Source organism: Narcine bancroftii, chromosome 6 (assembly GCF_036971445.1).
Source record: "Narcine bancroftii isolate sNarBan1 chromosome 6, sNarBan1.hap1, whole genome shotgun sequence".
Taxonomy (NCBI): domain Eukaryota; kingdom Metazoa; phylum Chordata; class Chondrichthyes; order Torpediniformes; family Narcinidae; genus Narcine; species Narcine bancroftii.
In genome coordinates this window covers 139,591,018-139,606,443 of record NC_091474.1, presented here as the reverse complement: position 1 = coordinate 139,606,443, position 15,426 = coordinate 139,591,018, and the positions used below count along the sequence as shown (strand labels likewise).

The 15,426-nt window shown below is 42.0% G+C and overlaps 1 protein-coding gene across 6 annotated transcripts in view; it reads right to left on the bottom strand.

Moving 5' to 3' along the window:
• tpo (thyroid peroxidase) overlaps window positions 1-15,426 on the bottom strand; it is a 108,818-nt gene that overhangs the window by 71,279 nt on the left and 22,113 nt on the right. For 5 of the 6 annotated variants that reach the window (XM_069886183.1, XM_069886182.1, XM_069886180.1 and 2 more), the window contains exons 4-7: window positions 14,208-14,417; window positions 10,997-11,512; window positions 6,539-6,797; window positions 1,829-1,999 (exon numbers count right to left, since the gene is read on the bottom strand). In XM_069886183.1, coding sequence (XP_069742284.1) covers window positions 1,829-1,999; window positions 6,539-6,797; window positions 10,997-11,512; window positions 14,208-14,417 — 1,156 coding nt within the window. The remainder of the gene's footprint in view (window positions 1-1,828; window positions 2,000-6,538; window positions 6,798-10,996; window positions 11,513-14,207; window positions 14,418-15,426) is intronic. The other variant, XM_069886184.1, reaches the window with a different exon arrangement.

Here is a 15,426-nt window from a genome sequence, read left to right as displayed (position 1 = left end):
AAACTTCAGTTCTGAAATTAAATGATTGGCTGATATTTTGGGGTGGTTAATGGATCCATTTTCATTATGTTAGTTAAAGTGTTTACCCAATCAATAAATCCCAATTAAAATCATAAAGAATATAAAATATGATGCATCTATAAATAATTATGTTATATTCAACTATTAGAATTTGCTGAAACAAAGATTTTCTGGTGGAACTCGGAAGTTCAGACAGCATCCATGGATAGAAATGGTCAGTCAAGTTTTCAGGTCAGGATACTTGAGCAAGATTAAGATAAAGATTAAAAAGCTGAAATACATATATTAAGAGGGGGAATAAGTTGGGAGGAAGTGCCCAGAGGTGATAAGGGTATAGGACAGAAGGTCTGAAAGATGACGGATATAGTTAGCAGGAGAAACCACTGGGAAGGGAGGGAGGCAGTATGAAAGAGATGACATGAAGTAGGTGAAGAAAAAGTAGTAAAGAAGGGATGGAAATTGTGGAACCAAATTGGGATGGGGTTTATTTAAAATTGGAAATATCAGTGGTCACTCCATTAGACTTAAGGTTGTCCAGGAAGGAGATTATTCCTCAAGTTTACATTTGGCCTCATCCTGGCAATAAGAAGCCTAATAACTGGAATATGCCTGAGATTGCCTGATCTCGGAAGCTAAGCAGCCTCAGGCCTGGTCAGTACTTAGAGAGGAGGCCATGTAGGAATTCCAGGTGCTTCTCCTTTAAATGAAGCTGAGGACAAATATATCAGTGTAGGAATAGTAGGGGAAATTAAAACGTTTGCTGCAGGAAGTTCAAGTTTTGAACCAGAGTGCAGTGCACTACCAGTAACCACAAAGACTAGGCTGAGGGAACGATAGGCTTTAATGTACAGAAGAACCTTGCTGGCCCGGATCCAGGTATAGGAATGGTGGGAAGGGAGAGGTGGCTCTATCTTTATGGCCCAGGACCATGGGGGAGGAGTCATAGGGTATGAGTCATCCATGTGCAGGCCAGCTCCATATATATAGTAGTTAATCATAACTATATACAATGAGGGAAACATATCACCACACAGAGCAGAGGGTGTTTGGATTAGGCTACATTTGGCAAAATAAGCAGAGAAAAGAGGAGGAACATCGTTTCATGCAGTGAGTTGAAATGGTAGTAGAAAGTGATATGAATTATATCTTTCAAAAGGGAGCTAGATGAATATTTGAAGAGGAAATCCTCCCATGGCATTATGAAAAGGAGAGGGAAATTATGAAAAGCCAGCACAGTCCTCTTCACCGATGATATAACATTCCATGATTAAGACACATTCAGGAGATTCTTATCTTGGTTGGTCTGACGAAAAGGTGGAATTAATTGAAAGTTGAGTCTTGAACTGTAATAAATATAGTAAATACTTTCTTACCACATTGATTCTTAAAAGTAAACTAGAAGACAGGGATATTAATATTTCCTCTGTAATTTTATTCCAGTAAGATGTATCTGCATAAATAATTAATGCAGTCGCCTCTGCATGCTCTTTTTAAAGTGGAGGCCCCAACCCATTTCACAAACAGGTATAAACAAAGCCCATGAACAACCCCAAGAGTTAACAGGTGCTGACACCTGAGGCAAAAACCAAAATGTTGGAGGGATTCAGCAGGTCAGGCAGCATCTTCAGAAGGGAATGACATTGAATAATTTAGTTTGAACCGATGAAGCATTAAACTGAAACATACGTCTTCTCATTACATCTGAGGTTAGTTTGAGGTACTTCTTATTTGTGGAATGGAGTTAAAAATATCAGAGATAAATTTTAATCGTATTTGCATGTTGAAACAGTTCTGGCTTTTCATTTACCAGGAAGTCCATGGTCACGTCCTCTTTGAAGGTTCAATGATGCCAGATCCAGAGCTACACCATTTGTCAGAGCAAATAATTTCTCCGTCAACTCTTCAATCATTATTTGATTCGACACTTGCCGTTTTGCTGGTTTTGCCAAAAGTCCCCTAAGCAGGGGATCTAAGCCACCTATCAATCACAACAAAAATACTGGCTTAGAGCAGAGGCTGTCTGACATAAACACAGGGAGTTAATTATTATATCAGAAAAGCTGACATTTGGTCTTAATAAGTCGGATTGCTGTTTTCGTTGTGACCAGACGGCTAATACTTTTTTGCATACTGTTTGGTTTTGTGATCGATTGCAACAGTTTTGGAAGGGTATTCAATATATATTTAATAGTTTATATAATATTTGTCTTGTATTAGATCCTGGTATATTTTTATTAGGGAATATGCAATCATTAATTGATTTGGGCCTACATGATTATCAGATTTCTTTTATCTATTTAGCTTTAGCTGTGGCCAAGAAATGTATAGCTCTTACTTGGAAAGATAGAAATATATTAACTTTAGATAGGTGGCATTTGAAGATGAAGTTCTGTTTGACTATGGAAAGGATATCTTTTTCAATTCAGGATAAGATGTCTTTTTATAGGTTGAAGTGGACTCCGTTTGCTAAATATATGCATTTAAGTTTGATTTAAATATGTTTTTAAGTTTAATATTTTAGTATTGATAATTTTTTTTTCTTCTTTTTTTTGATATTAGTATCTTTATTTGTTATGTTTTATCTTTATTTTCTGTGTAAGGGTTTTTTTTAAATATATAATTATTGTTCATTTTATTAACTCTTCACTCTTTCACTCTTTAATTCGGGGGGGTGGTGGGGGTTAGACTAACTTTAAGCTAGGTCATTAATGTTGTGTAGAACTTGTCCTTTTCTGCTGGTTCTGCCTGGAGGGTTGAAGCATAGACACTGATGAGGGTGATGTGACGCTTGTTTTGAAGGGGGAGTTGCATGGACATGATCCAGTCCGAGTGGTCTGTCGGGAGGTTTTCAAGTTTGGAGGCAATGGAGTTCTTGACCATGAAGCCTACACCAGATAGGCGTCGTTAATCCAAAGGCTTGCCAGACCAGTAGAGTGTGTAGCCTGCGCCGCGTTCTTGGAGGCGGCCTACATCTGCCATGCGGACTTCACTGAGAGCGGCTATGTCGATGTCAAGTCTGAGGAGTTCATGTGCAATGAGGGCAGACTAACGTTCAGGTCGGTGGCTGTCAGCCTTGTCTAGCATGGTTCTGACGTTCCAGCATGCTAGCTTGAGTTTGTGAGCATCTTTTGGCGTGGAGGGAGAGGATGTGGAGGGGGAGGACATGGACCTGTCCTCGGGCCTGCGCAAAGGAGCTTTTAGGTGGAGTGCAGTGCGCGCAGTACTGGCCCCACCCTTTACACCCATGGTTCGTGTGCCGTGGCCAAGCAAGCTGGGACATGGCAGCGAGGTCCTTGGGTCGTAGGTTTTATATCGGAGTGGCCTTCTCCTATACAGTTTTATTACCCGGGCTGGAGGGGTCTGCCTCCCCTCTTAGGTCGGTCCATACTGCCAGGATCGGGGCCGCCACCGCCTACACTCTGCCCGGACCGGGCCCGGGGCTGCCGCTGCTTTCCCTGTGCCCAGACTGGGGATGCTGCCTCAAACTCTCTGCCCGGACCAGGACCTCCACCTGCCTCAGGACAAGTTCTACATTGACCTGCGCAACCTCATTCAACGCACCCCTACAGCCGACAAGGTTGTCATCCTTGGCGACTTCAACGCTCGCGTCAGCAAAGACTCAGAAACCTGGCCAGGAATCCTTGGCAAGCATGGTGTCGGCAAGTGCAACTACAATGGGCGCCTCCTGTTGGAGCTTTGCGCAGAACAGCGGCTTGTCATTACAAACACCCTTTTTCAGCAGAGGGACAGCCTGAAGACTACCTGGATGCATCCCCAATCCAAACACTGGCACCTACTGGACTATGTCCTGGTGCGAGAAAGAGAAAACGAGATGTGCTCCACACCAGGGTCATGCCCAGCGCGGAATGTCACACTGAGCACTGGCTGGTTCGCTGCAAGCTCAACGTTCTCTTCAAGCCAAAGCCCAGGAACAGTAAAGCCCGCAGAAAGAGGTTCAATGTTGGAAACCTGCAGTCAGACGAAGTGAGAGGAAACTTCCAGGCAAACCTCAAAGCAAAGCTCGACAATGCAATCCACCTCACGGACTCGTCCCCTGAAACCCTTTGGGATCAGCTGAAGACTACCATACTGCAATCCACTGAAGAGGTACTGGGCTTCTCCTCCAGGAAAAACAAGGACTGGTTCGACGATAACAGCCAGGAAATCCAGGAGCTGCTGGCGAAGAAGCGAGCTGCCCACCAGGCTCACCTTACAAAGCCGTCCTGTCCAGAGAAGAAACAAGCCTTCCGTCACGCATGCAGCCATCTTCAGCACAAACTCCGGGAGATCCAAAATGAGTGGTGGACTAGCCTCGCCAAGCGAACCCAGCTCAGCGCGGACATTGGCGATTTCAGTGATTTCTACGAGGTCCTAAAGGCTGTGTACGGCCCCTCACCCCAAGTCCAAAGCCCGCTGCGCAGCTCAGACGGCAAAGTCCTCCTCAGCGACAAGATCTCCATCCTCAACCGATAGTCAGAACACTTCCAATCTCTTTTCAGCGCCATCCGCTCAGTCCAAGATTCCGCCCTGCTCCAGCTCCCTCAACAGCCCCTAAGGCTAGAGCTGGATGAGGTCCTCACCCAGGATGAGACATATAAGGCAATTGAACAACTGAAAAGTGGCAAAGCAGCATGTATGGATGGAATCCCCCCAGAGGTCTGGAAGGCTGGCGGCAAAACTCTGCATGTCAAACTGCATGAGTTTTTCAAGCTTTGTTGGGACCAACGAAAACTGCCTCAGGACCTTCGTGATGCCATCATCATCACCCTGTACAAAATCAAAGGCGAGAAATCTGACTGCTCAAACTACAGGGGAATCACACTGCTCTCCATTGCAGGCAAAATCTTCGCTAGGATTCTCCTAAATAGAATAATACCTAGTGTCGCCGAGAATATTCTCCCAGAATCACAGTGCGGCTTTCGCGCAAACAGAGGAACTACTGACATGGTCTTTGCCCTCAGACAGCTCCAAGAAAAGTGCAGAGAACAAAACAAAGGACTCTACATCACCTTTGTTGACCTCACCAAAGCCTTTGACACCGTGAGCAGGAAAGGGCTTTGGCAAATACTAGAGCGCATCGGATGCCCCCCAAAGTTCCTCAACATGGTTATCCAACTGCACGAAAACCAACAAGGTCGGGTCAGATACAGCAAAGAGCTCTCTGAACCCTTCTCCATTAACAATGGCGTGAAGCAAGGCTGTGTTCTCGAAACCAACCCTCTTTTCAATCTTCTTCAGCATGATGCTGAACCATGAAAGACCTCAACAATGAAGACGCTGTTTACATCCGGTACCGTACGGATGGCAGTCTCTTCAATCTGAGGCGCCTGCAAGCTCACACCAAGACACAAGAGAAACTTGTCCGTGAACTACTCTTTGCAGACGATGCCGCTTTAGTTGCCCATTCAGAGCCAGCTCTTCAGTGCTTGACTTCCTGTTTTGCGGAAACTGCCAAAATGTTTGGCCTGGAAGTCAGCCTGAAGAAAACGGAGGTCTTCCATCAGCCAGCTCCCCACCATGACTACCATCCCCCCCACATCTCCATCGGGCACACAAAACTCAAAACGGTCAACCAGTTTACCTATCTTGGCTGCACCATTTCATCGGATGCAAGGATCGACAACGAGATAGACAACAGACTCGCCAAGGCAAATAGCGCCTTTGGAAGACTACACAAAAGAGTCTGGAAAAACAACCAACTGAAAAACCTCACAAAGATAAGCGTATACAGAGCTGTTGTCATACCCACACTCCTGTTCGGCTCCGAATCATGAGTTCTCTACCGCATCACCTCCTAGAACGCTTCCACCAGCGTTGTCTCCGCTCCATCCTCAACATTCATTAGAGCACCTTCATCCCTAACATCAAAGTACTCGAGATGGCAGAGGCCGACAGCATCGAGTCCACGCTGCTGAACATCCAGCTGCGCTGGGTGGGTCACGTCTCCAGAATGGAGGACCATCGCCTTCCCAAGATCGTGTTATATGGCGAGCTCTCCACTGGCCACTGTGACAGAGGTGCACCAAAGAAGAGGTACAATAACTGCCTAAAGAAATCTCTTGGTGCCTGCCTCATTGACCATCGCCAGTGGGCTGATATCGCCTCCAACCATGCATCTTGGCGCCTCACAGTTCGGCGGGCAGCAACCTCCTTTGAAGAAGACCGCAGAGCCCACCTCACTGACAAAAGACAAAGGAGGAAAAACCCAACACCCAACCCCAACCAACCAATTTTCCCCTGCAACCGCTGCAACCGTGTCTGCCTGTCCCGCATTGGACTTGTCAGCCACAATTGAGCCTGCAGCTGACGTGGACATTTACCCCCTCCATAAATCTTCATCCGCGAAGCCAAGCCAAAGAATGTTGTGTACTAATTTGGGGTTGTTTAGTTTATTTACTCTGCCGATGTAGTATTGTAATTTTTATTATCTTATGTTTAATCTTTTTACTGTAACTTTCTTTTTTATTCATGTTATTAGATCTTAAATAAAGTATATAAAAAAAAAGCTGACATTCACCTTCTCTGATGATTCGCCAAGGACTGAAGAAGGTCTCGTGGAGATTTATGCTTGGATAAGTGGGATGCTCCTTGTAATTTTCATCAAGTCTTTGTATCCTGGGGGTGATGGTTGCATGACCAAAGCGGAATGCTGCCGTCATGAACACGTTGGACAATGTGGGATTCACTGTTTCATCGTAGCCTTTATATTTTCCAATAAACCGATCAAATGCTTGAGAACCAAAGATTTTAGGAATATAGTCTCTCATTGTAATAATCTAAGCAAAATACAGCAAAATCCTTCTATGAATAACTGTTAGAGCAATGATATTATCACTTTATATGTAGATCATTTTTGAATTAGAAGGGTTAAAATGTCAGTCTGGAATTGGACTTTTTATTACTGGATAGACAAGAGTCATAGAATACATAGATCATAGAGATGGAGCCATTCCCCTCTGTACTGACCCCATTTGCACATATTAAGATGGTGTCCTTAATGCCTCATTAAGTGTCTGTCCAAATATCTATTAAAAATGGTCATATCTGATAGTACGACTTCCTCTGGCAACTCGTTTCCATTATCAATCATGCTCTGAATTAAATAACTTGCTTCACATTTCCCCTTAAAACACCTTCCTCTCATCTTAAACTTGTGCCCTGTTGTTTTTGATATGGCTACCATGGGATAAAGGCTATCAATCCTATCAATGCCTCTTGTTACCTTGTACATTGCCATTAGATTAATCTTTAGCCTCTTTCACTACTTATGGGCACTTTTCCAACTTGAACATCGATCATTTCATTGCATTCCCTGCAATCAAAAATTACTCTCAGTGAGATAAACATAGAAAAGACTGGGGGGAAAAAAAAATCAGCAGGTCAAGCCACATCTGTAAAAAGAATGTTGACAACCTTTCATTTGTGAGTACAGCTCGATGCCCAACATTTCTCTTGATTTGTGAAAAATGGATTGAACATTAGCAAGGGAGCTATCACGAATACCCACAAGGACCAGGTGGGAGAAGATATTGAAGGGATCATCACTTAAGAATGTATCTAGCCTGAGAACGGAGATCCATGCCCTTAACCAGATGTTGCTGAAGGACAATTTTTCTAATGTAAAAAACCCTTTTAGATTAGCCTTCAGCTACTATCTCAAACATCTCTTCACTGAATTGAAGTCTATATTGCTTATTTTTTCCCCATTAAGCACCCTGGAATATTTCAGGTATAAATGCATTGCTCAAATATAACTGTTGGTTCCCTGATTTTGTTTGTATTCTCTCACTCCTGATACACCTGTATTTATATCCTTTTAAGTCAGTTCATACATGCTAGAAATTAGCTCCTTTGAAACTGCTTTTACTTATTTTGAATTTAATGGGGTATCTTTTCATCTTTTCAACAATTGGATAGTTAATTCACTGTCTAATATACAGCTGCTTTTTATTCATTGTCTGATAAGAACTAAAAATTCGATAATATACAATATAATAACTCAACATTAGCAAGATGACAATCTTGCCTTTGGTCACTCGATGTTTATTGCAACCTTTGACTAAAAAGTCGAACATTGATTGCAATGAAAATGAATACCAGGAATCCTAAAAAAGAAAACTGCTCATTTCTAATTTCTACATGCTGAGACTGAATAGATTTAATATAATGGTTATAGCAATACTTCATTAACTGGTGGATAGCAAGATATCAAGTCTTAATTAGCTGAGCAAATAGTGATAGCAAAGAACATTTACCATATAACCATTTACAGTGCAGAAACAAGCCATGTCGGCCCTTTGAATCCATGCCAGTTCACTTGAACAACTCCACTCGCTTCCCCCTCCCGCTCTCCGCCCATAACCCTACAACCCCCTCACATCCACATATGCATCCAACCTTCTCTTAAATGACAGAAGGGACCCTGCCACAACTATATCTTCTGAAAGATCATTCCATTCTGCCATCCTGAGTGAAAAAGCATCCTCTAACATTTCTCCTAAGGTTTTTCCCCCTTACCCTTAACTTATGGACTCTTGTACCAACTTCCCCTGCCCTCAGGGGAAAGAGTCTATTTATGTCTAGTCTATCTATTTCCTTCATAATTTTAAATACCTCTATCAAATCCCCTCTCAGCCATCTACATTCCAATGAATAAAGTCCCAGTCTCCTTAATCTTTCTCCATACTCTAGATGCTGTAAGCCAGGCAACATCCTTGTAAATCTTCTCTGCACCCTCTTCACCTTATCTATATCCTTTCTATAATTTGGAGACCAGAACTGAACACAATACTCCAAACCTGACTTTACCAATCCTTTAAACAGCTGCAGCATCAGTTCCCAGCTCATTATTCGGTGAGAAATATTTAAATAATCAAGATTTCTTGAATACAAGTGCATTGATAGTATAGAGGAAAAATTGTATAAAATTAGCTCCATCCTTTTCGTTCATGTGGAAGAGTAGAAATCTATAATGGCTCTTAACTGTGGTGCATACAAGAGCAAGAATACATTAAACAACCAAGTGCACCACAAGTGTACAAGTGAACAAAGAGAAGCTGTGGGTCAGACAGCAGCCATGGAAAGAAATGGTCAGTCAGTGGGTCGGGACCCTTTATCAAGACTGAAAATTTCTCTCCACAGATGCTGCCAGACTTATGAAGTGCCTCCTTATGGCTCTCTGTTCACTCAAGATTCCAGCATCTGCAATTGTTGTGTTTCTCCATCACCTTGATACACTGTATATCATTACAACAGATACCAAGGCTAAAGTTGAGAGCTACTGCTAATATACCTCTACTCTGCGATTTTCTTTTGCAAGCGGCAACATTAAATGGCAAACAGGCCACAATGAGGATCGTCATTTCGTAAGATCTAGAAAAAATCTAGATTTTTGAAGACAAAATTAAATAAGGTGAGTCACTTTCCCTGGAGCTTAATGAAAGCAGAAGGCAATACCCTTGTACTTGTCCACCTTGCGGCAGAGCAGGACTTCCTTCAGTGTGAGGGCATCTGCCCCATTACTGTATCAGCAAATATTTTATGTTTACTAATATGTTGCAAATTGTTGGATCATCTTTCAAAGAGGATTCACAGAGACTCCCAATTTATTCAATTATACACAAATAGAAATTAGAATCTACAGCTGTTTAGTACAGTACAAGCTCTTCAGCCTACAATGTTGTGCCGATATCAATAAACTACTCCACGCCAATCTAATCCTTCCCTACCTCATGGCCCTTAATCCTCTATTTTTCTTACACTCGTGTGTTTATCTAAGAGCATTTTGAATATCCCCATTGTACTGACCTCCGGCTCCGCCAATGCAGCCCAGGCACATCCCCCCACCCTCTTTCTCACTCTTAGAATAGATGTCTTCTCTAAACTTTGATCCAGTGTCTTTGGGTATTGCTATTATTGCCCTGGGGATAAAGGTGTTAGCTGTCCACCCTTATCTCTGCCTCTTATATTATATTCCTTGATAAATCACCTCTCATCCTTCAGCACTCCCAAGAGAAAGGCCATAGCATGGTTAACCTTGCTTCATAAGACATTTTGTCCAATCCAGGAAACATCTTGGTAAATCTTCTCTGAACCCTATCTAAGGCTACAATGAGGTGAACAAAGCTGAAAACAATTCTTTGTGTGGTCTAACCTGAGTTTTTTTCTAGAACTATTGAACTATTGAAGGCCAGCACTCCATACACTTTCTCATACACCCTATGAATATGAACAGTGATCCTTGAGAGATTATGGATTTGTACCTCAAAATCCCTCTGATCCTCCACATTATTAAGAATCCTGTCATTAACAATGTATTCCAACTTGGTCCAACCTTCCAAAATGCATTACCTCACACTTATCCAGATTGAACTCCATCTGCAACTTCTCTGTCAAACTATGCATCCTGACTATATCCTGTTGTAAGAACAACTGTCTGTATTCTCCACAACACCTCCAACATTCATGTCATCTGCAAACTTTTTGTTCCACCCCTCCAGTTCTTCATCCAAGTCATTTATAAAAATCACGAAGCAGGATTCCCTGAACAGAACCCTGCAGAACACTACTAGTCACCGTCCTTAAGTCAGAATACATTCCACCGACTACTACCTTCTGCCTTATGTTGGAAAGCCAATTCCAAATCCACACAGCAAGGTTGCTATGGATTCTATGGCTAAAATCGATTCACAGCACATTCACTTCATCACCTCCTTTAAAATGCAATTAGGCTCGTGAGGCATGCCCTTCACAAAGCCCCTAAGGATTCTATGTTTCTCTCAAGGCTCACAAATCCTGTCCCCAAGAATCCTCTCCAATCATTTGTCCCCACCATTTTGGCTTTGCTAGATCTTCCCCTAACAGCTGGCATTGGCTTAACTTGAACCTTGAATCTTGTTCAAAATTGTAGAATCTGAGGGCTCATACTTTACAAAGACTCTGTCTGTACCAACTTTGGAATATTGAACCAACTTACCTGATGCAAGGCGCCAATAATCTTTCGCGCTTCATGGTAGATGGTTTCTGAATTCCAATGAGGGTTTATTTTGTGCAAAGTCTTTGCTAAACGATTATGCTCACGCAACCACAATGTGTGCATTGAAGCAAGAGTAAGAACTTCATTTGCCCTGCTTTCTCCTGCGAGAAAACATTCTACCCTTTCATTTTGTGTCGCATTGGGCTCTTGAGCACATGATGATGGTTCTTGCTCCACAAATGGCAGAAGTTCATGTTCCCCATCTTTGTATTTTGTGTTCATACGAAGGAGGCCCTCCTTACTTGCATAGTCCCTTAACTTTCTTTCTTGAATGGAAGTGCTTCCATAGACAGTTGAGGCATCAATAAAAGAAGTTACGGCATTAATCTGTTGTCGAGAGTTCAGGATTGACAGTGTTTCAAGGTCAGTTCCTTGATCAGCTGCTCCACATGAGGGAGATGAACGATAAAATGTGATGCACTCATTGATTCTGGAACGAGGATCACTTTCAGGTACCTGTTTGATCAATATTAAAATAAAGTGTGGTTTTAAAGTAGCAGGGCCTCTTGCAATCAGTACACCAAAGAAATCTTAACAACCCTTACTGTGGTCAAAGAATCGCATGGTTATATAACACAAGAAAGGTCCTTCAACCCGCCATATCCATGCCAGCCTTTTCACTACTCTTATTTGCCCACATGAAATCTATATTCTTCTTTGCTTTGCCCAGTTAGGTGTCTGTACAATTGCCTCTTAAGGAGAAGTAATTTCATTTGACTCCCCCACCTCCTCTATCAACAGCACTGTGTAATAAAAATGATCTCCTCAATTCTTCTTTAAAATTCCTTCCTTTCACCTTAAATCTATGGGTTTGTGTTTTTGATAGCCTAACTATTGGAAAAAATTAGTAATCACATCTTCCACATTCATATCTAAGTTGTTAATATAATCATAGACAGCAAATGTCCCAGCACTGATACCTGTGATACACCACTAGTCACAGAAAAAAACACCCTTCCGCTATTATTCTCTGCTCCCTATCACAAAGCCAATTCTATATTTAATTAACAGCTAGCTTTGAACCCTGTGTGCCTTAAGCTTGTGGGACTTTGTCATATAAAATCCATTTAGACAACATCGGCTGCTCTGCCTTCATCCGTCTCCTCAAAAAGCTCAGTCAAGTGAGACAGGATTTTTCCCCACACAAAGCCATGCTCATTATCCCTAATCAAACCCTTCCTTTCTGAATAAACATATTCCTTACAGTGTTCTCCATTAATTTCCTGACCACAGACGCAAGGTTCTTCAGCCTGGAGTTTCCTGGTCTCTCACTGTCACGGTTCATAAATAAGGTAACATAATTAGTCATCCTCCATTTTTCTGGTACCTTACCTATAGCCTATAGCTGACAAAGATGCAAAAATGCGTGTCAGGAACTTCCTCTCTAATTTCCCATAGCATTCTGGGATAGATCATACCTCCGCTTGTTGTGGAATTATCTGCCCTTATATGTTCGAAGATGTAGAACACCTCCACTCTTGGTCAAAACAATCAATGTGTCCCTCCTCGGGATGCATTACATTCCACTTCCTTCTCATTGATGAATATGGATGACGTTTTCATTTCAGATCTCACTTACATCCCCAGGCCCGGTTGCTCTGTAAGGGACCCCATTCTTTCCCCAGTTACCTCATGGCCTGAATATACTTAGGATTATCCTTTGCCTGTAAATGAGAGTTCATAACTTACTTTCACCCTCTTCATTTCTTACTTCTCTATTACATCCTTTATATTCTACAAAAGACTTGTTTGATTGTAATTGTCCATATCTGCCAAATGTTTCCATTCATTCTTGATCAAATCTTCAATCACTTTTGCCAGTCAAGGAACCCAAATTTTGTCATCCTTGCTTATACCTTTACCAGAACATCTTGTCCATAAACCCTTGCTCACTTTTTCAAAAGACTCCCACTTATCAGATGTCATATTTTTAACAACAAACTTTGCTCTGAATCTACTATCACTAGGTCTTCTTTTACAGTTACCATCACCTTAACAAGTTTGTGCACATTACCAGCAATCTCCTTATCGAAGCAGCAATTGCAGAAACTAAAGATGTCTTAGAAGGCAGTTCAAGATTTTTAAAAACTAATTATTGCTTTGCACATATAGGAAACAACATTTAATTAAAATATTCATTTGAACACGTGGTTCCTTAAAATAGAGTCCTAGAATTTTTATGATGTGAAAAACCGACCAGCTTTTTGTACCACAATGCAAGATAAAAAGAAAGTTGGTGAAGGAGGGGGTTCGCTGGGAGGAGGGAAGGTTTGAAATGACAAAGTAAAATTCACTTTCACACCAATAAGGGAAATAAAATCTATGAGCCAAGAGTGATTGAGAAAGCATTAAAAAATGGTAATCAATTCATTTTCTCCCAAGCCCTGAAATTAATCAGAAAATCTGAACCTCATGTCGTTGTTTAAATTCTGGTAATTTCCAGTAGTAGTACAAAAGAGTCTGGAAAAACAACCAACTGAAAAATCTCACAAAGATAAGCGTATACAGAGCCGTTGTCATACCCACACTCCTGTTCGGCTCCGAATCATGGGTCCTCTACCGGCACCACCTACGGCTCCTAGAACGCTTCCACCAGCGTTGCCTCCACTCCATCCTCAACATCCATTGGAGCGCTTTCATCCCTAACGTCGAAGTACTCGAGATGGCAGAGGTCGACAGCATCGAGTCCACGCTGCTGAAGATCCAGCTGCGCTGGATGGGTCACGTCTCCAGAATGGAGGACCATCGCCTTCCCAAGATCGTGTTATATGGCGAGCTCTCCACTGGCCACCGTGACAGAGGTGCACCAAAGAAAAGGTACAAGGACTGGCTAAAGAAATCTCTTGGTGCCTGCCACATTGACCACCGCCAGTGGCTGATCTCGCCTCAAACCGTGCACCTTGGCGCCTCACAGTTTGGCGGGCAGCAACCTCCTTTGAAGAAGACCGCAGAGCCCACCTCACTGACAAAAGGCAAAGGAGGAAAAACCCAACACCCAACCCCAACCAACCAATTTTCCCCTGCAACCGCTGCAGCCGTGTCTGCCTGTCCCGCATCGGACTTGTCAGCCACAAACGAGCCTGCAGCTGACGTGGACTTTTTACCCCCTCCATAAATCTTCGTCCGCGAAGCCAAGCCAAAGAAGAAGTACCTTAATTGGAAAACATGGATTCAGGTTCTGGCATATGAGCTTGCAGTCTGCTCCTCCCTGGAAAGCAGCTTGGCTTGTGCTCTGAGGTGTGAATGCAAAATCATGGTCAATATACTGGCCCCACTCAACAAGAATGTGGGAATATAGATTATCTTCTGCCATTTCAGTCTTATTGGCTGTACGTAGGATTTTGTTGGTTACTTCTCGGACCTGTCAAAGAAAGAAATGGTGTAAAACAAAAGCTGATGCACGAAGCTCTCTTGCACATCTTGAAGGGGTAAAATGGCTACTATAATATGCAACACACAAATGTGCTGGAGAAACTCTATTGAATATGAATGTTGTGTGACTGAGGGACTCCTGCAGGTTTGTGCATTGCTCTCGACCCCAGCATCTGCAGACTTTCTTACTGCTAAAACATATATTATAGTTTCTAGAGTAGAAAGCTGAGATGGGCACGTCACATCAGAAAGATTGTGGAAACAAAAATGAGAAGGCATTTCTCCAAAGATGTTGATTTGATAGTATTGGAGGAAGAATTGACATTTCTCTTAAAGCACTTGAGTTTGAGTGAACAAGTGACTAAATTGGATTCTGATATACAGTACAATATTTCTGCCCAGAATTGTGAAACCATAAGAAAAACAATTAATTTCAAGTAACATTACGTAAGAAAATTAACTGAAGGCTGCATGGTACAAAGGAGTATGAAAATCATACATCAGGGAATTTCCAGATGTCATTAAGATCTTTGCACCAAAGTCGGTCATAACCATATTCAAAGTAAGGGTCAAGTGATAATGCTTCATCTTAATGGGGCATTAAAAAGTGAGAGCAAGAGAAATGAAGTGGTCCCACTTGAATTAGGACCCGAGAGATTAATTTTAAGACACCCAAGATTCTAACCAATGGGCAAACTCAGGAGTTTATTTGCAAAACACAGTTTGTGTATTTATTAAGATTGGCTCTAAAATTATTTTTTTAATTCATTAAATAGACAAGTTGATTGCAGAAATCTTAAATTGCACTCAGGGGGATCTTATTTCACTTCTGTGCCTTATAATTGAATTGTAAATCAATAACTCTTGTTCAAATTAATTAAAATTAATATCCACATTGATCTTAGCTTCGCCTGCGCTGATTGTGATAATTTGTTTAATGTCTTTTGGCTTGATTTATATTGTGACAGATTATGTTATATTTTATATCATATGTAGAT